The sequence below is a fragment of the Pteronotus mesoamericanus genome, unplaced genomic scaffold (assembly GCF_021234165.1).
Source record: "Pteronotus mesoamericanus isolate MK-2021 breed Mesoamerican mustached bat unplaced genomic scaffold, CSHL_Meso_final contig_347, whole genome shotgun sequence".
Classification (NCBI taxonomy): Eukaryota; Metazoa; Chordata; class Mammalia; order Chiroptera; family Mormoopidae; genus Pteronotus; species Pteronotus mesoamericanus.
In genome coordinates, this window is record NW_026555137.1 from 18496491 (window position 1) to 18518088 (window position 21598).

General features: G+C 49.0%; 1 protein-coding gene across 1 annotated transcript in view; it reads right to left on the reverse strand.

Moving 5' to 3' along the window:
- The window catches only part of PCNX2 (pecanex 2), a 215149-nt gene that overhangs the window by 83276 nt on the left and 110275 nt on the right, over positions 1–21598 (reverse strand). The window contains exon 21 of the mRNA XM_054576753.1: positions 19498–19675. Within this exon, the coding sequence (XP_054432728.1) occupies positions 19498–19675 (178 nt within the window). The remainder of the gene's footprint in view (positions 1–19497; positions 19676–21598) is intronic.

Genomic DNA, 21598 nt, shown 5'->3' on the forward strand with positions numbered 1-21598 from the left:
GGGGCTTGCTCTGTCCTGGAACGCGCTCTCAGTACAAGTGACCGTTAATAAAAGGCAACACAGCCCTACGGGTCTGGGCACGCTCACGTGGGCCTCAGAAAGACAGACCACCAGGTCCCCGAGCCTCCTGAATGCTCCACAAATATTGATACAATTTATGTGTGTTCATCCTCACACGTGTGCCCTGGCTTAGAAAGCCTCAACTTCCTAATTCGCCTCTATACTTTGACCGTCTCCACGGGTGCAACTAGGTGAACAAAGGAAAAATCTTAACGCCAAAAAGTAACATTTAAGCACAAAAAGAAGCCTGAATACCCGCTGTTAATTTGACGTGTGTATGAAGATTCACTTTAGGCCTCATGTTAGGCCATTGTGTATAAAACAATAAAACACGTAAGATAGGATTTAGTGAAACAAAAACACCACTACCTTTCTGGTCGACCCGCCAACGCCACGGGATATTCCACTGACGTACTTTAAATGGAAATCCCATTTGGATTAGCTACGACCCTGCATTAAGATTCTGCTCCCATGAAGCTTCCCTCATTCCTAACGTTCTGCTTTCAAGATCTTAAATCTTAGGCCCCTTAAAGCATAATAACGTTCACAAGCCGCCCATGCACGACTGTCCGAGAAAACAAAGTCATCTGGGTCTCTTCGCTAAAAATAAATAAATAAGTAAGTAAACAAACTATAAAAAGAGTAAAGGAAGTCACAATGCAGCAATTCTGGCTGTTTCCAAAGGAAAACAAAAAACACACCATAAATACTCTCATTTTAAATGACCTCTTTTGTAAACATCTTCTCAATTATGCACAGACAGGCTACTACCTCTGCGCTATAGACAGGAAATCCACTCTGCATAAATCCACAACCATTTTCAGGGAGTGTTACCAAATAGAGGTGACCCCGACACATCTGCTTGCTTACACACTCTGAAACGAGGCCTGCGCCGTCTTTCCTTTGGGGTCCCCCCTTTAGCGAAGAAACTGACCACTTGCTGGCTGTCCACGCAGCAGACCCACCTGGGGAGCTGCACACACATCATTCCCCTCGACTCAAGTGGCACCTCCTCCCGCCCCAGGCGCCACCTCGCCTCCTGCCCCGGCTTTGCGAGCCCCCCCGCATCAGTCCGTCACTTGTCTTTTTCTTTTCTTTTCTTTTCTTTTCAGCATTTTGTCGTCAGGCTCAGCTAGCTTCCTTCTCAGAAAGAACGTACTTCAGAAAACTACACGCAATTTTGTAGTCACCAAGGTTTGGCCTTGAAGGGGCGCATGCGGCTGAAAGGAGCCACGGAAACTGGCCAACAAGATAAAGGAGAACTGGATTCAAAATGAGAGGCGTGAGCAACAGGGAAGGGGGCCGGAAGGAGGGGAAGCCACTTGGAGGCTCCGGGGAGAACAGGTTAATGGCCTCAGGCGGGATTAAAGCCAGGAAAAATGAATTGGGGGGAACTATCAGACAACCTGAGGCCAAGGTGGTGACGTGGGGAACGGAAAAGTGTTCAGGAAGGAACGGATCGAAATGGGTTCATTGCACCAAAAGACTAGGAATACGATAGTCAATGTCCAAAACAGTAGACGGAAGAAGGGGATTAAAGGAAATCCATTCCATTAGAGGCAAGAAAATACCGGTGGGGGTGGGGGGAAAAAAGAAAAATCATAAATAGAGAACAAAAAATATCACGATAGAAAAAAACACCTCAGTACTCACAGTAAATGCAAACAGATAAAATCTGCCTACTAAAACATGCAGATTCCCAGTCTGTATGAAAAAGAAAAATTTTGCTTTTATAAAAAATATTAAAATGACTTAGAAAGTTTTAGATAAGAGAATAATATAAAAAGATACCAGGTAAATCTTAGCTGAAAGGAAGCTTGCTTCACTATATGAACATTAGACAAAATAGACTTTTACTCTAAAAAAGAAATCCGTACACAACAATAAAAGGGAGGAGTCAACAGAGGGAGAAAATAACTGGAATGTATATACATAACCACCTAATCTCAAGACATCTAAAGTCAAAATGAACAGAATTAGGGTGACATGAACAAATCCATAATCTTAGGGAGAGATTTGGAGACAAGCATCTCAGAGAACAATAGTTTAAAAAATAAATAAGCATATAAAAATTTCGACCTACAGAATCAAGCTTTATCTTAGAGGTATTGTGTATTAGAACACTGCAGCTAAGTAAGGAGAAAGAATATAATTTTCAACCATATGTACATTCACAAGATACTACTTACTAAACTGCAGGAGAAGTTTTAACCAGTGCTAAGAAATGATGCCATGCTAATTGTTTTGCAATCAAATTAGAAGTCAATAGTAAAAAGAGGACAAAGCAGTAACAACCAGAAAGTGTGCACTCAAATATAACAAAACACATAACACTGAATTAACTGACAATAAATGATAGTCAAAATTACAAAATATTTAAAAATGAGTGACAATGAAAAGCAGCGAAATCAATCACAACTTGCGGGACTCAGCTAAAGCAGTTTATAGGGGAAGATACATAACTTTAAAATATGCATCTTAGAAAAACTTCACAGTTTATATTGGGAGAATATTTTTTAATATAAAAAGTGAACAAAAAGATTATGAGATAAAATATAGTTGTTGTCATCTATTAATATAAATGCAGAATTCCTCAATAAAATATTTACTGAATGAATCTATAACTGTACAAAACATATCATGATCAAATTTGGTTCATCTCATAATGTTTTAATATTAAAAAAGTCAGTATATTTAAATAATGAAGAAAGTAAAAAAAGAAAAACCATATAATGTTTAATTGATGCAGAAAGAAGGTTGGAAAACAAATTCAACACTCGCTCAAAGAAAGTCCCTTGCAACCAGTGACAAAAGATTTTTTTTCTTAAACCCGATGAAAGATATGAGCGTTATTTCACAGTAAACACCGTATTTAATAAGAAAATGTAACATAATAGCAGAATTGTTTTCAGGCAAGAGGTATCAAACAGGAGGAATCTGATTAACCTACAACAATAAAGTGAAACTAGAACCATGATGGCAAGTAAAAACTAAGAAAGGGCAAAGCAACCAGGGTAATACTTGATCATCTGTGAAGTGCGGTTTGCAAAATTGTAACTAAAAAGAGAAACAGGGCTAATGCAGGGAAGAGAGAACCAGCAGGGGGGAGCTACTTAGGCAAACGAATGGGAGCTAATAAAGGAAAATGCAACCGCGCGGGTTTGATTAGCCGACCTTGTGCAGCCAGACAATTCCAGACCCCTAGGAGGACAGGACAGAAGACGTTAGTTAGGGTCATATTTCATAACGGCTCATTAGTGTACCCACGAATGCAAATGACAGCACCTCTGCGCACCGGAATGCTGTCGTCTACCAAGAGGTGGGGAGCCAGCGTCCCAAAGGTCCCGCGGAGACCCCCAGGGGCCAGGAATTCACTGTAGCCCTGCATCTGTGTGTGTTTCTGGCTGTGGCGCGGGTTCAGGTGTGTGGGTCCCTGAGGAAGGAGGGACGTGAGGGCGGACTTCCCCCGGGAGTAACCGAGGACGGACGGAGCGGCGAGGGGGCGTTCGCTTTGTTCTCCCAGCGTCCTGCCCACACTGGCCTTGCAATGAAGGGCTCCAAACAACACATCTGTGACCGCCCCCTGCCTTCCTCTTCAACTCCTTAATCCTCTGAATTCTTTATTTTCGCCCTCATCCCACCACTCTATATGGGATACAGCTTCCCCATAGCTGTTTTGGATTTTGTGGAGCCTTTTCTTCCCCGTGGAGAAAAGGCGGCCTCGGGACCCTGCTTCTGGGGGGCTTCCTCCCTCTCAAAGCTCCACCAAATCCCACGGGCCGTCAGCACTGCCTTCGGGAAGGAGGCTAAGTTCACAAGTCTCCTCTCAAGGCACCATGGTGCTTCTACCTGCGCAGCATTTTAATAAGAGAAACAAATACTGCGAATACATGCAGGTGAGGCAGCTTTTCCTCCATCTTTTTGGAGTGTCTTCCCGCCCATCCCGTGCCCCACACCCCTCCCGCTGTCTAACTCACCTTCTCTCCCCAGGGCTTATACCTGTAAAACATCCCATCAACCTAGTTCACACGCAAATGAAGCAATTCCTACGGTGATGTCCCACCTAGTGGGCTTTACGCACTTAAACTTTCAAAATGCATGGCATTGTGATACAAATATAATAATACCGTCTCACTTTAACAACGCCGAATAGTTCAGAACTGTAATGTGAGGGTTCTTGTTACCCACTTCATTCCAACCCAACTTCTGGAACCAGCCACAGTAATGGTTGATTGAGGAGGTAATATTTCTGGAATTTTCTGCACATACACCCATGAAATACATGCATGTGTGTGTGTGTGTGCATCCTTTTATTTAAATTGAATTCGCAATATATACTGCTCTGGAACCTGGTTTTTCTACCCCATGCCTCACGGACATCTTTATGGTCAGTACACAGTGTAGTACCTCACATCCAATACGCCGTTGTTTTTGTTGGACAGTCCAGTGAGTTGCTACACCACCGACAGGCATCTAGGTCGCAAAAATTAATTTAAAACCATAGCTGAAGGAGATGTCACCCACTTATCCAAGGGGTCACCGAGCTAGTGCAGGGGCTGTTAATACAGCGCACTCCCCTGCCCTTGACCGCTGGGTTGGACCCGTGGTCCCCGCTGGGCCGGCCATAGTCTGACATCCGCCGTCGTAGTCGGGTGATCACGGACGCAGGAGTGAGCAGAGCCCGAGGTACAGACAACAGGCGCGAGGCTTCACGGCCACCCGGGCCACGCGGGGAGGGGGGCTCGCGGCAGCCGTCGTGCTCCTGCGTGGAGAGCAGGTGCGTGGGAGTGAGCCGCGCAGAATCAGGCAAGAAAGCAGGCAGGAGGCGAGCGCCAAAGACAGGGCCCGCCACCGCTGTCCGCTCCGCCAGTGGCTGGGCTGCCAGTGAGACCCGCCCTATCCCTTCAGCTTCTGTCACTTGCCGTCACAGCGTTCTGACTAACACACCAAATTGATCACCATTTCACGGGACATGAAAAAGTAGTTGAAAGGGCTTCTGGTCTATTCCCTGGGAGACACAAAGTTGCAAAGAGCATCTCTCCCACCCTACCAAGAGAAAAAAAGCCAGATAAACTTCAAATTGATGACTGGGCGGTGAAGCAGGGACCTCGCCCACAACCGAAGGAGAGACAGGCACCTTCAGGGAGCGTGGAGACAACAGGTAATCGCTCGCCTGTGGCAGGCGCAACCAGACCCTGGCAGGCAGAGTTCGGCCAGAAGGGTTGATGAACTGGTGACAGCCAAGTGTGGGCTGGTGGGACACTGTGAAGCGCCTGGGGCTACAGGAATCGCAGGTCTCTTCTCCATGAACTCCCCCAGGAGCTCCCAGACAAGGCCGGCGGGGCCCTCAGAAAATGTGGGAAGCGGCGCCGACCCAGAGGGAGGACGCGGCAGGCCCGTGCACGAGCACAGAGCCCTGCCAGCCCTTCCCCCGATCTCCCGCGCGGAATGCAGCTGTCGTCTGTGGAGGACAGGTCAGCGGACGCTGCTCTCTTTAGGGCACTGGCCAAACCGCGCTGCAGCTGGGGGAAGAGAGTGACAGCAACAAGACCCCACTCCTGAGGAAGGTGCTGGGGTACTTGCTGTGCCTGCAGCTGCAGCTGGAGGGCCAGGAGGACTTAGAAGGGCATGTCCCTGAGACAAAGGGACACTGTGAAGACCTAAGACTGAGGTTTAATTAGAAGGCAGAGAAGGTTCTCTCCTTCGACCCTTGGCCCCCGCCACCAAGCCAACAAGTTGTAAGTAAAAAGTAAAAGCAGCCCTGGCTGGCGTAGTTCTGTGGGTTGAGTGTTGGCCTGCATATCAAAGCGTCTCTGGTTTGATTCCCAGGCAGGGCACATGCTTGGGTTGCGGGCCAGGTCCCCAGTAGGGGGCATGTGAGAGGCAACCACACATTGAGGTTTCTCTCCCTCTCTCCTTCCCTTCCCCTCTCTCTAAAAAGAAATAAATAACACCTTTTTTTTTTTTTTTAAAGTAAAAGCAGGTGCTGATGCGAGAGGACAGGAAGGCATGAGGGCAAGCAGAGAGACGTGCTGCTGAGGACGGCAGCGACACCGCTCTAGCAAACCAACTTCAGCCTGAATATAGCGGCCTTCCCGGTCTGCAGCCCGTGGTGACCTGCAGGTAACCATAGTAACAACGAAACCCCCAACCCGGCCAACCTCCTACTCCTGGACCAAAAATCTAGCAGAAGGAAAGGCACACTCAGTTCCAAACATACACTCTATTTACTTTACTCTCTGCAGCCCTCTAAAAGATGATCAGTTTTGAACAAAGAAAGTAAAAGGCAAACAAAAAAATTATAAGGCATACAAAAAGCAAATACACACACACACACACACACACACACACACACACACACCCCTAAAAGACAAAGCAACAGTCAGAGCAAGACTCAGATATGAAACACATGTGGAACTATGCTAAGGGCTCTAATGGAAAAGAAATACAATATGGAAGATCAGATGGCAAATTTCAGCAGGGAGATGGAAACTATAAAAGAAAGACTCAAATGAAAATGATAAAAATGGGAAACACAGTAACGGATATAGAATACTTTCAGTAGGTCATCACACTAACACAGTCAAGGAGAGAGCCAATGACCTTGAAGATAGGTCAAGAGAAACAACCTAAAGTGAAACACAAAGATAAATCTGAGCGAATTTCAAAAAGACATTGCTGAGGGTCCAAGAGCGGCAGAACAATACCCTACTAACGCGTGCGTGGCTTGAACCTCAGAGAGAGAAGAGAAAAAGAAGAGGCCAAAAGAAGTATTTGAAGAAATAATAACCAGGAAATTTTCAAAATAATGCCAGACACCAAGCCACAGATTCAAGAATATCAGCTAACACTAAGAAGGACAAATACCCAAAGCAAACGAATAAACAAACAAGAAACAACAAATCCTGCGCAACAACAAGGCTCATCATAATCAAATTGCTAAAAACAAAAGATGAAGAGAAGATCTGGAAGGGAGCCAAAAAAGAAAAGACACATTACGCAAAGAAAACAGAGGTAAAAATTATAGACGACTTCTGTCTCTAACGTAAGCCAGGCGGTGACAGAGCGACGTTTGAAAGTGCTAACGCGGGGGTGGGGTCAGGGACTGTCAAATCCAGTTCTATGCCCAGTGAATATATCTTTCAAAAATAAAAGAGAAGCACTTTCTCTAACAAAAATGAAACTGAAAATACATTGTCAAGAGACCTACATGCAAGAATTATTTAAGGACTGCCTTGGCTGGTGTGGCTCAGTGGATCGAGCACCGGCCTGCAAACCAAAGGGTCACTGGTTTGATTCCCAGTCAGGGCACAGGCCTGGGTTGCAGGCCAGGTCCCCAGTAGGGGGCGCATGAGAGGCAACCACACACCGATGTTTCTCTCCCCCTTTCTCCTTCCCTTCCTCTCTGTCTAAAAATAAATAAAATCTTTTTTTAAATTGTTTAAGGATGATCTTCAGATAGAAGAAATTGGATATAGGTTGGAAATTTGGATGTATACAAAGAAATAGAGCATCATACATAGAATCGGTAGCCATAAAATAAAACTTCCTTATCTTCAATTGCTCTAAAAGAGCAATTTTGACCTAAAACAAAGATAATAACAATATATGAGGTGTGTATGGCGTATGTAAAAATAAAACGTGTGATAGGCCACAAAAAATGGGAGGGAGCAAACTGGTGAAGTTCCTGACACCACACATGGAATGGTCTGATGTTATTTGAAGGTCATTCTGATTGAAGTTTTTATATTTTTAATGTAAGAGCAATGAGTAAAAAAAAGAGGCATAAGTACTAAGTTAACAGAAGAACTGAAGTGGAATCGAAGAGTAAATCTTTCCCTGTGGTTCTTCCCCCGCTGCCTTAATCAGCTGCTTCCCGAGGAGACCCCCCAAGGCCGGCTTATAACTTCATGTCACACAGAAGGCAGGCCGCGCCCTGGCAGCCGGATGCGCTCCGGGTCAGACCGACCTGGGACCTTATCCCAGCTCTGTGTGACCTCATGGCGGTGTGATCTTGGACCTGTTTCATGCCGCTGAGATTTCTTACCTGCAAAGCAGCCGTGGTCCTGGTGCTGTTTCAGAACTTTACTGTGAAGATCAGATAAAATAATGCATGTAGTTTTTTAGCTTAGGACTCGGCATATAATAAGTGCTCAACAAACACAGGCTATCTGCACTTAGGACATCGTTTCAAAAGCATTCCTTGCCATTCTCTCGCACACCCTCATTGAGTGCACGGTCACGGGCTGCAGTCCTTGGGCGTTAACTGCAGTTGTACACACGCACCTTCCAGCAGGCAAGTGCTACAGGCACACGCGGCAGATGTACGTTGAATAGTGTTTTTCGGAAAGTGAAACAATGAGTGAAGGGAGGCCTTGGGTGTCTTCCCAGCTCATCAAGAGATGTAACTCCTGGCTAGAGGGGGCCCAGGTTCACTGGAACTTTTCTTGTTACTCCCTGATACTCACTTACATGCCACTGATTTTCCTGAGAAGAGAGGTACTTACGCTCTTGCTCCCCGGTTATTTTTTTTAATCCTCACCCAAGGACAAGTGTATGTTTACTGATTGTAGAGAGAGAGGAAGGAAGCGGGGGCGGGGGGAGAGAAACACTGATGTGACAGAAACATCAGCTGGTTGCCTCTCGTACGTGCCCCGACTGGGGATCGAACCCTTAACCTTTCGGGGCCCAGGACCATACTCCAACCAGCTGAGCCACCGGCCAGGGCCTCCCGGGCCATTTAAACTTATATAGTAAAATCTCAGTCCAATCAAGAGTTTTCTTCTACAGAGGCAACACACCATGGTGTTTCCAAAACTGACAGCAAGGGATCATCTGTGACCACGCGGGTCCTGTCCTGAACACCAGCACCCGGTGACGGACACTATTTGGAATCCACAGATTCCTATATAGATTTCATGAACATCCTATAGAGCCAGAAGCCTCCAACCAGTAAAGCATGACAACTGCCAGTGGCCGGCCTCACAAGGAAACTGCTACCTGACTCGTGACCAAACAGAGCCCCGTCTTCCGGGAGCATTTTGACAGGGCCCTGCTCCTGGGTCCCGAGTCAGGGCGGTTTGCAAAATTCTTTCAGTGAAGAGATTTAGAGTTCTTCCCTCTACTGAATTCCCCAAAGCCACTCAAGTAGCTTTTCTGTGTCTTGAACACACATCACTGCCCATTTCGGCGAAGGTTCGTGAGCACTGGCACTTCATCTTATGGCTATAGTGACAGCACATCACCAGTGTCTGATGGGAAGAACCGCAACCTGTAGCCAGTAAGCAGCCTCCTTCAGCAGAGAAAGATGCCGGCTTTAAAAAAAGTGGGAGCCCGTAAATATCTCTCTGACATATTAGCAGGGATGCATTTGAGTGTGTAGATCTTTGAACAACGTGACTAAATCCATGTACTTATTACAGTATACTTTGGCATGAGAATAAAGGGGAAAACGAAGAGAGTAACTCTTGCATACCAGGCTTATGTTGCAGATGGGAGCGGGGAAAGCTGGCCCTTATTTGCAGGTGGAGGGACAGAGGAGCTGCTAGCATTCTCCTCGGTCCACGCCCCCTCCCAGGAGAGGGATTACAATAACGTGCGTGGTTTGAATTAAGGAAAAACCACCTCCCCGGTGTGTATGCTGTGCGGGGGAGTGGAAGACAAGAAAGTTGGCGTGTTGGGCTATACATCTTGACTCGAGGATGTTCAGGGCAGCCCAGGCGCCTCCCAGCAGTTACACAACAGCATGCAGTGTGGGGTTGTGGTTGTGGCCACATGTAAGGGGCTGTGCAACAGGACACGTCAGCTTGTCACTGCTGGGGTAGATGAATCTACAGCAAGGAGCAGAGTGTTTCTACCCATCTCAGTCTCGCGGGGGGGCCGGCGGGCTCCAGGGCACAGAGTGACGTGGGCGCAGGGGAGCAGCCAGCTCGGCCGGCCATGTGCGAGCTCCCCACTGTGAGCGGGACGGCAGGCGGAGGCGAGGCAGCCGAATGAGATTTATTGGAAGCCAAGGAAATCAAAACACACACCAGGACCGCGCAAGGAGGGAACGCTAAGTGACCCACATGCTCCATCTAAAGCCCCCTCCACGCACCTACTCCCCCTCCCCCCAACACTGGGAATCATCCTCTCGCTAAAATAATAAAATGTCATCCAGCCACTGCGTCCAAGCCAGGACTTCATTTTTCAAAAATCAGTTTTTTCATCGCTAAGCTCTCGACTGAATTCAGTTAATATGTACTGAGGTATCACGGTGAGCCTGCATTTTGTTAGAAACTGTGGGAAGGAGGAAATAACTAAGTGCATCCCTGGTCCCACCACTCAAGGAGTTTCCGATTTCCTCGGGAACACAGATGCATTGGTCTGTGTTCTTCATCACTGAGTTTGTGAAACCCTCCTCCTGCACCATCCCGGGCGGCAATGACAAGTGATCATGTGTTCCTAAGACCCCAGAAGATTCACCTAGTTCCTGCAGGAGCTTTGTGAACATTCTGCAAACCATTCATTACTCCTGTGCTTGGGCAGATTGGGAATAAGACCAAGTTCAGGGATGGCTGTGAGTGGCTTTGGGTACAATACGGAACACTCAGCATAAAAGAGTAACATTCAATGCCCCACAGACTTACTGTCTGCCTACTGTGTGCCTGACCCTGTTGTGGAAATCGGGGCATGTCATTAGAGAAAGCAGGCAGAGATCTTTGCCCACCTGAAATGTGCATTCTAGTGGGACAGACGGCAAAGGGACGAACAAGTCAGTGACAGGGCATGTCAGAGAGGGATGAAGGCGCAGAGGCCAACATGGAGCAGCACGAAAGGTTCGGGAGGCAGGGCAGAGGGTAGAGCACGGTGCCACGTGGAACCAGGCGGTCGGTCTCGCCGAGCAGGTGAGGTGAGTGGAGCTGTGAGGAGCTGACGCAGTGAGCCCAGTGGGCTTCTGGGAAGGGCAGGGGCTCTGGGGTGGGAGCGCGCCCCTCCCAGCGAAGGCCCACACGGGCAGCTGCGTCGAGCAGGGGGAGGCCAGGAGAGGCGGCCGGAGCAGCCAGGGGAGCCAGCTGGCACTGGTCGGTGGGCCAGGGCAGGGTGTTGGCTTTCACTCTGTAGGAAATGGGGCCCCATTTCAGGGCACTGAGCAGGGGCAAGATCTGGTTCATGTTTTAAAAGCAAACCTAGGAGTTAGGAGCACTGTAACGGACGTGAGGCATGCCTTTGATGGGCCCATGAGTAGCAGCCTGGGCGTGGTCAAGAGTCGATGAGCTTGAAAGTATGTCAATAAAAATGTCCCTAAGTGAACTGCAAAGCGAAGCACCAAAACCAAAATAAGACATCCAGGAACTGTGGGGCAATAGCAACAGGTGCAACACACACGCGAGTGTGATACCAGAGGAAGAAGAGGGAGAGAGCGGAGCAGAAGAAATATCTGAAGTAACGATAACGGAGAACTTGTGAAATGAATGACAGACACCAAAACACAAATCCAGAGAACCCAAGGCACACCAAGCAGGACTGCACGTGCGCACACACACCCGTGGGCATATCAAATTAAAAAGTTCAATAAATCTGAATTAAGTATGGACTTTAGTTAATAACAACATCAATTTTGGTTCATTAAATGTGACAAGGGCACTTTAGTATAATGTACAACATTCATAATGGGGCAACTGAGTCTGGGGTGTATGGCAACTCAGTACTACCTTCAAATCTCTGTGAATCTAAAATTAATTCAAAATAAGTTTCTTTAAAAAAAAACAAAACCTCTCCCTCTGGCCACCCTGTTAAGAACAGGCTGCAGGGCAGTGGGAGTGGAAGGAGCGGGTGCCCCTCAGGCTGCTGCTGTGACCCAGGTCAGAGGCGGTGACGCTGGGACCCAGGTGGCGGCAGCAGAGGCGGTGAAATGGAGTCAATACCGGTGCCTGGTGCATTTCCACAGGTCTGCCCCAGATGAGGAGCGGAGAAAGCCCTCGGAACCCCGAGTGCCTGATGAGATAACTTAAGTCTTTGCTATCTGTAACTTCCCATCTCTCCCCCGCTAGGCTCAGCTCTAAGAGGGCATTTCGACTGACGCATCCCCGTTCCTTGGACAGCTAACGAGGCGGTCATAGTGTAACCACTAAATTATAAGTGTTGAATCAAATTCTGTACTCAGTGTGATGAGACACTGCAAGTCTCCTTACTTGCGTTCAGGCACAATGCCTCCCCAAACACTGATAACTCAGCATCAAAGCAAATATAACTCTCCCCACTCATCTTACTACAGGAGACTTTGTAAGAATCCACCTAATAATTTTCAGGTTAATTGGCATTTACAGTTACACTGCAATACTTACTGATGAGCTCCACAACCTGATATGACTCCAGGCCAGTAGGCCATTTTTAACCAACTGGATTGATCTTATTATGGGACTTAGTCTTGTCTAGCAGAGAGGACATGGTGAGACAACCCTACTGAAGATTCCAGAATTAGGAAAAGATCAGTGAATTTGACAAGTCCATTCTTCGACTCAGTGAGGGGAAGCAAGCAAAAAATAAACAGAAGTAGAGAATGGAGCGACATTCAACAGAAAGATGATGTGGAGCGGCCACTGCCTCCACCTCGTCTCAGGACAGCGAGAAGGAGTCCATACAACGACCCCGTGAGAGACGAGCTGCAGCTGTTACCATCCAAATCTCAAGGCTCACAGGGAGGCCATGCTGAGGAGAGAAAATAACACTGGCTGTGCACGATTTCCTGGCCGGCCACGTGTCAGAACTGCACTCTTGTATTAAGTATCGAGCTCTGCGTTCAAATCCAGAGATGGTGGGGCTAAGTACACACTGTACACTGGCCCTTCGCATCTCAGATATTTAGCATGTTTATTCCCGGCGAGGGCAGTGGATGGAATCCTTTATACATAACGAGAATGTCACGTCTAAAACTATGACCTCTTCAAAGCCCGTAAAAGATCAATGGCCTTAAAGGGGCTGTCATTGTGGAGTTTCCTCTTCAAGACGGCTTCACGGAACCGCACGCTACAAAGCTTCCTCGCACGCCCACATTTAAATACACCGACCTGCGCTCTGTGAACAGGCTCGGTCGTCCAACAGCGAACATGGGGCTACCAAACACGGAGGCCTGCAGAGGGCGCGGAGGTCACAAAACAGGAGTAACCCAGCGTCCCTGCCCTCCCAGGCCGACTCGGCAGCGCCAGCCCCACGGCACCGGCTCCCTCCCCCAGGACGTCTCCGTGGCTACACGCAGCGTCCACTCTTGGGTCTTGGGTGCTGTGTGAAGCCTCTGCTAGTGTTGACCATTCCCACCTTCTTGAAACCATGGCCTCAGGTACCATCACGTCGCGCTTCACCTTGTCCCACAGGTCCCTTCTCCATCCCCTTGGCTGCCTCTTCCTTACATGCTGGTCACACTTTTTGGAAGCAATGTAAGTCTCTGGGAAGGATTCCCTACTGAGCCCTTTTGCGTACATCTGGTAGACCCAGCAATCCCGATCGCTCTGCTTCTGCAGTTCTCACGCAAAGCGGAATGTTAGCGATCCTCTCTGTGCGGTCGGATGTAGGGGCATCTGACGTTGCACGTCTGCCCTCTGCACCCCCTTCCCGGCCTCGTAGCTCGATTAGGACGCAGTTAGAATCGCAGGCCTCACGGACGAGAGACATGCATCCCCCGGGCCCCTGTGCCTTGTTCAGACATGAACACATGACACTAAAGAAGTCAATGAGACCGTCCCCCAGGGTCACAGCTATGAGGACAGGCGCTTTCGCTTCCTTCTGGGATTATTAGCTGTAGGAAAGCTAGTGACACAGTCACACACGTGGGCAGAGCCAGTTTAGGAAGAAGCCATGGCAGAGGAGAGAAGGAGAAACAGAAACAGTGTTTCGACATAGCAAGTTAAGCCTCTGGGACATCCAATCAGTTACATGAACTATTAAACTCCCTTTTTATATTAAGCCAGTTTCATTTGGAATTTGTGAATGCAGAAGTCCCAACTACCACAGAAAAAAAATCAAGAACACACTAATTGTCTTTCAGTAGGGAAAGGGCTTGTCAAATTATTTTACGTCCTATGGAATATTATGCAGGCATCAAAAAGAGGAGGCCATGTTAGATGTCATGGGAGGCCTCTAAGATTTATTTTTAAGCAAAAAGGAAAATAAAAATGTGTGAAGAAAAATCCTATTAATATTTTACGCGTGCGTATGGTGTGTATGTGAATGTGTGAATATGTGCGCCAATACTTTGGAAAACAGAGTGAAAGGAATTATTATGAAAAGTTAACATTGGTTTTCATTAAAGAGAGGAGGAGTTGAGGGGTAAGAAATGTGTATAGAGGTAGACTTTCCTGTATTTTCCATTGTTTTTCTAATTTTATTGCAGCAACCCATTCAAGCATTAAAATAGCTACGTGAATTAAAATAGTGAAATGGAAGAGGTTCCCGCCCCGCAGGCCTTCACTATCGGTCGTCATCGCTTCTCAGGCCACAGTTCAACACACCTGAGACCAACATTCTTTTTCCCCAAACGTCTTTTCTTTCCGCTGAGCTCGTTACTGACAGCGCCTGGCCCGCAGAGCCCTGCATCCGAGAGCCGAGCCGGCCCGGACGCGGCGGTTCCTCCCCCCGCCCACTGCCCCGCCCCCGGCAGCCCCTGTGGTCGCCGACGCCGCCCGAGCGTGTCCCCTTTTCCTGCACGCACTTCCGCACCGCAGGCCGAGTACCGCACGCTCTCCCGCTCGTCTCCGGGCCCCACCGGTGCCCGTCTTTGGCACCCTCCCGCCGAGAGGGGTTTCTAAAGAGCAACAATTCAGACCCTGTCACCCCCTTGCTCAACAACCACCAGCTGACGCAGGGATAAAGGCCACACTCTGAGGCTCCCAGTGCCACCTCTCTCCACCCTCCTCCCGGGGGTCACGCTTATCGAACACCTTGCCATCCCCAGGACATGCCAGGCTCCCTCTTCTGGGCCTTGGCGCATGCGGTTCCCTCCGCGCAGCCCCCTTTCCCGGCCGTCCTCGCTGGACTCACTGCCCCGTTCTTCCCATCTCAAGGGAAGCACCATCGTTTCTGATCCTACCGGGTGGGATTGCGTACCACTGTTCTGTGCACTCCTGAAATTCTCTACAACAGTCACCTCCCATCCTACTTCCCTGCAATGACCTTCTGACCTATGGTGCCTTCTTTCCGGACTCCCGGGCAGGGGAGGCGGCTCACCAAGCACAGCCTCAGAACAGAGCCCTGCTCTCCCGTGTTACAGGGTGAGACCCCGGGGCAATGAACTTGTTTCTGAGCCACGAAGCTGACAGGAGGGTGAAGCAGGTCCCTGTGGGCAACGTGCTGGAAATAGTGCCTGGCCGCGGAAGCACCAAATCAGGACTCACTGTCACTGTTCTCGTTAGCATTCTCTGTGCCCAGTCCCATGCCGGCACCGAAGGTACACTCAGTAAACAAACAGTTACTTTATTGAGCAAAGTATTTTAAAGAAATACTTCTGTAAAAGGACGCATTCCCCCAAAAGTGGTCCATTTTCATGCGAGGCTTACCACCTGCATTCAGAGAAGAAGGAAAAGGCCGTGTAGAAACTCTGCTTTCAAGTCACTGGAATGCTAAGTGCAGTCGCCCACAACGCAGCCACGCGCTGTGGCGCTGGCGCGGATACTCCCACGGCTTTGTATGAAAACGACCTCACCCCTGAACTGTAATTTCCTAAATGGTAACTCAGATGCTGGTAACGGTGTGAGCCCCGCACTGAACTAACGACACACAGAACTTCATGCTTAATGCGTCCTGGAAATACCGGCGGGCTATCCTCTGGCAGGGCATTTTCAAGTCCTGATGTTCCAATTCAAAATTACCAAAAATTTCAAGACTAGATGGCTTCTAAGAACTTCTCCAGAACCAGGGGGAGAGCATGAGGGGCCCTCTGTCATCTTTGTTCCTGTCGCAACCAAACACTCCTTGCCGCCGAATGTCTTCACCTGGAGCGTGCCTCACTGCCCCCCAAAGACCTGGGCGTGCTGGAAATGTTACAAATTAATTACATTAATTACTTCTTGAAAGAGAAAAATGGGGCAGAAGAGAGTAAGGAGAGGGACTGAGAGAAGGAGGGGTGTGGAAGGAGGGCCTGACTTCCCAGAGGAGCCCCGGGGCCCCGGGGTGGGAGGGCCACGCCTGTCGCATGGGCCCTGCCCCCACCAGCCTAGGACTGTCCCCTGGGAACGTCCCGCCTTCTCTGTTGACACACAGGTGGCATGGACTCTTTCCCGTTAGGCTCATTTTCCACCAGATCTGGCAGACGGAAGAGACCAGCCAGCATTCACCCTCCAGATGTCGGGGGGGCCTCTGGAGATCCAGGGAGGGAGGCAGAGAGTAACACAGGAGGGGTCCCTGGAAGCCGCCCACTCTGTTCTCTGGCCTCTTGGTGCTCTGATCTCATCCTGCGGATCATCTCTCTCCCTCACCGCGTCTCTGTTCTATCCATAAAGCCTGGAGGATTAGGAGCAACTGACTCAGAACAACAAGTCCTCTATTCACGCAGCTCGTTTCTTCCAAGGAAACCAGATGACCTGCTAAGTCTCTCACTCGTCTGCAGCCTTTGTGTGAGGGCTGCTGGGCTAACCTACAGGGACTCTCTAGTTCGCGGAACAGAAGCAGGCGCGGGAGGCCTCGGGGGCTCCTGCAAGGGTCAGACGCGAGAGCGTGTCATAAGCGGGACTTGACAATGGACTTGACTACGGTCAGACGAGAGGACTCGTCACAAGCAGGACTGGAGCGTCTACTGAACACGTACCAATCCATGTGGTGCAGTGATTATCCCTAAAGAGCAGTACTGACTCCAAGACTAACTCTTTAGGTTCCTAGAAAGCCTCTAGGAAACGCATTAATACCGACAGCGTTTGAAAGGATTTACTGAAATGAGGAGCATGAACGGAAAGCATCGCCTGGGATTTGCAGGCAGGGCCTTTACAGGAAGCGTTGAATCGGGGCGTCCGCTCTGCCACGGCTGTCCGGTCTCTGATTTCCACTGGCGGTTTTTCCAGAAAGATCTCAAATGCTGTCTCTTCATTTGACTATATAAATATATAAATATATGGGTGTTGGGTGTTTTTTTTTTGTTTTTGTTTTTTTTTTTTTGGCAAGGAGTCAGATCTTGTTTCTCTTTCCAGGAACGGCGCGCTGCCCCTCGGGACCAGGAGGGAGCAGGCTTTAGATGGGGTTAGGGTGCGTTAGGACCGACTCGCTACTCAGCATGCTGATCTTTCCACTTTTGTCTCACTTGTTTTTGTTTGTTTTTTTTTTTTTGCTTTTAGACATAGCTATCATCTCTCCAGCCTAAAAGCAGACTCTTCAAATTATATGTGCTGATGTTCCCTCGATCAGAGGAGATAAGAACACTGCTACGGCAGTTCTGTCTGCCATGTCTGGTGTTTTAATTGGTGCTTCTGAAAGGTCATGGTGGTGGAACGCCAGCGGCAAAGAAATTTCCGTGGGTTGAGACCAAGACTATGTCCCGACAGGTCCCACTCCCCACGTTATGCCCAGTTGGCATTCAGTGTCCTCGTGGGTGAGAGGAACGAGAGCAACCATAACTCCTGCGTCTCCCCCAGCAGCCTTTCTCCGGACGCACAGTGGGCCACGTACGGCCAGCGGCAGCCGCTCTCGGCTGACCAGCAGGCCCAGTGGGGACCGGCTCTGTGCCCCTGCAAAAACATACCACTGCTCCTGCCACTGCCAGAGGCAGGGTCATTAGAAGCCACCCTCTTTTGACTTTTACAGTGAGACCCTCCCTGCTCCCTGGCACGCGGTTGGTCCCTGGGGCCTCTCACTGTACCGGGTGATACTTAACCAGAGTAGTCGGCACAGGAAACTGGCCACACTCCTTCCCGCGCTAGACAGTGCGTGACTTCTCTCTCTCCCCACACCGTGGCTTTAAAAATTCTGCCTGGTACTTGAAAGGCACGTTCTACTTAAAAACTTCTCTTATAGTTACAGTAATTAGTCTTTGAAACTTCCCCAGTGAGATTGGCACCGTTCTCTTCCATTCTAAAGAAACTGAGGTTCAGAAAGAAATACCAGTATCACAATGTCAAATATACTTAATGGCAGAGGCGGGAATTGAACCCATCCTAGCACACTTCGCATCTGATAATGAGCCCTTACCCCCATAAGCAGTGACATTATTTACAATAACCTCATAAATCCTTTAAGGGTCATAAAAAAAGTTTTGCATTGATTATATGAGATAACGGGAATTTATATATCATTAAGGAAAACAGGACATAGAAGAAAAATGAGATATGTTTATCAAGGCCAAAAAGAACTCAGAGAACAAATGTTTGTGGGCAAGGCCAGGGTTCCAGAGTCAGATGTGGAAACGGGGCAGGCGCAGAAGGAAGAGTAAGGGGCATATGACAAGTGACCCAAGGACAGACTCAAACAACTGAAAAATCAGCATCCACCTGGAGCTAAACCAGGGAAGGCATACACAGTAACGCTGGGGTGATGTCAATTATCATGGCGTTTCGCCCAAGAATATGAGAGCTTTGGGTTCCTGTTCCCTAAAACACATAGAGAGAAAACCAGGAGGAGGAGAGAAGGAATAATGAGAAAAATTTACAGAACTGATTAAAAAATGGTAAAAAAAAAAAAAGTTGGGGGGAAAAAAGCCTTTAAAATATAAAAATTATTAACCAAAAGAGGAAGTTGTTTGTTAAGTGAATCTCACGGCAGAAAACAGCATGTGAAGAGGCCAGTGTGGAAGGAGGGGGCGTCACGCAGCTGACCCACCAAGGGCTGCTCCCAAGTCTTTCTCCCATCTGCTCACGAGCCCGGGCTGAGTCACTGTGCTCCGCGTACGCGTGCCCGGAGAACTCTCCCTCCATCACGTTGGAGGTCCAACCGCACCCCGCACATCTGCCTGAGTGGTGATGAGGGTTCTCACTGCCTGCGCGCGACTGAATAGCAGGCAAAACCTCACCCTGAGACAAGCTGGGGGAAAGGAGATATGCCAGGGGACCTGGTCTCGGTGCCGGGTCTCAAACTGGCCTCAAAAGCCAGAACGCCTGCTGAGTCAGTGAGGCAGTGAGAATGAAGGATGGAAGGGAGGGAGGAGGAGAAAACTAAAAACCATTTAATGTCTGGCTGTTAATCTTTAATTTACAGCCTTAGGGATCTAAGAAAGTTCTAGAAAGAGGTTGTCAGTGACAAAGATCATAAAATTTCAAGCAACAATAATGACTAATTCACATTCATTAGTGATTTTTGGCAAATAAGGTGGCATATTTATATTCCACGGGGAATATTCTCGAAATGGCAGAAGGCATGTAACATGCATACGTAATTCAATATAATTGCATGCTCTATTTTTAAAAATATTTAAAACTGTTACACCATTTGATAAGGAGCGCACCTTTTACATTTTAAAGTGAAGAAAAGAGCCCATCGACTTGCCTTGCTGAATAGAATGGAGATCATGAAGAAGTCCAGCAGGAAACTCTCTGAAAGATCTTTGTAGTCAAAGTGGAAGAAGATCACAGTGAAGCCCAGGTGCACAAACTGGTGGGCGGGGCTGCGGAAGGAGCTGCGCAGCAGCTTCATGCCGGCCACGATCATCAGGAAGATGTCCCAGCTGTCGGGAAGGGAAGGAAGAAAAGCCATCAACGATGGTGCGCCAACTGCCAGGCGAGTGACAACAGCTGATGTTTCTTCAGCGTTCACTGTGCGTTCTGTACGTCGTAAACACAAAACACCAAATCTGGGGGCCCTGTGATTGCCTTCCCTTGACAGAGTGGTAAACTGAGTCTCAGAGCTGGAGTCATTTGTCTAAGTGCTCAGGGGGTGGGGCTGGGATTAGAACTCAGCCCGAGGGACTCTCTCACAGAGACACTGCCCCTAGAGGAGGCCCCTGTCCCACCACACACTTCTGACCGCCCCCTGTCCTTCGAAAGGACATAGAACGCCTTGGACCTTATCTGACGGCAGGGACAGGCTCCACAGAAAGCTTGAAAGCAAGTGAGAAATCGGAGCACTCTGTCCCTGTTCGGTCTGCCCAATGGATGCCTTTTATTATAAAAGAATCTTTCTGAAACAGCGACATAATAATACTCAATATTAAATTCTGAAAAGAGGAAAAAAACCACTGTCTTAATCAAGCCATTTTTACTCTTGCATATTAACCTCCAGGGTTTCTCAGCCTATTTGTTACCCCAATGCACATAAGCTCCTTGGTCTTCCTTTCTTTCTGCTGAAAATTATGTCATCGACAGTTTCCCCCCAGGGCCTTTTCTGCTACGGAGCTGACCAAGGCGGTCGGCAAAGCCGACCAGGATGCCGCTTTGAGGACTCACGTCCTGAACGGCCTGGTCCAGGGAGTCGGGTCAGTAACCCATGTAGGGAGGAGCGTGTGCTGTGTATGCGATTCCACGTGGTCACGAGGTCAACGGGGAACAGCCCACGGACCGTGAGGCCGGACAGTCTGTGGCAGCAGCTCAGGACGGCCTAACAGAGCAGCCCCCTGCTTGAGGGTCTGTCCTTCTGCAGGAGGCTTTGCCCATTTTAACCAGACCCCCTCCCCCATTATAACAGCCTCTTTGGAAACTCCAAAGAAAGACAGAGGTGGGAACAGTGTTCAGAGAATGGTGGCACTGGTGAGCAAGAGAGGGGCTCTTTTTCTCGCTAAATACATAGAACTGGGACCGCCCCTCAGGTTCCCTGAGCCTAGAGGGACCCTGGGCTCTGGCTGTAATGTCCCAGAAGGAGGTCATTTAAAAAGTGCTTTCAAAGTCTTCGCACCTATCAGGTGCAAAACTGTCATATTGTCTTCCAAAAGATCTAATGTTGGCAATTCCACTTGACATTTTCTACGCCTTCAGGCCCAGGGCTGTGATTGTTCCTACGCTTCCCCTGATGCCCCCAGGGAGGTCCACGCGAGGTCCCGCTGAGGAACACAGCCCTGGACCGCATGCAGGTCTGGGGAGAGCAGGGCTGTTTCCCGTCGCTTCACAGAGAGCCCCCCGGTGTCCCGCAGTGTGGCTGACCGTGGCTGCACAACTCACCGAGGCGAAGATGCAGAGTGGAAATCTGACTGCGGGCCCCGCTGTCCTTGACAACAGCCCAGGGTACGAGAAGCCCCGTGGGGCAGCCAAAGCCCTTGGGCGCCCCCCAGTGACAAGTGTCTCACGACTGGGGATGTCTTGGTTTCCAGGGGAGATAGGTGATTTCTGGGTTGTCAGGGCCGAATCTAGATGCGCTAACCCTGACCTTTCTGTGACTAGGGCTACAACAGGCAGTATTCAGGGTCCGCTGAACAACAATGACTGGGGAGGGCTGCGGCAGAGCTGACGGACCGACGTGATGACTTCTGTGACATGGTAATGGTAATGGTTTCAGTTCCTGATGCGTAGACTGTCCTAGGCCCAGCTGAAGGCTTTATAAATGCCTATATAACAATCAGTGACCAATGGCCTGGGACAGCTGCAAAGCATCCATTTAGGTCAGGCTGGGAACTACAAATACCTAACGAGACATCGTGATTCACCAGTGGGTCCTCCAT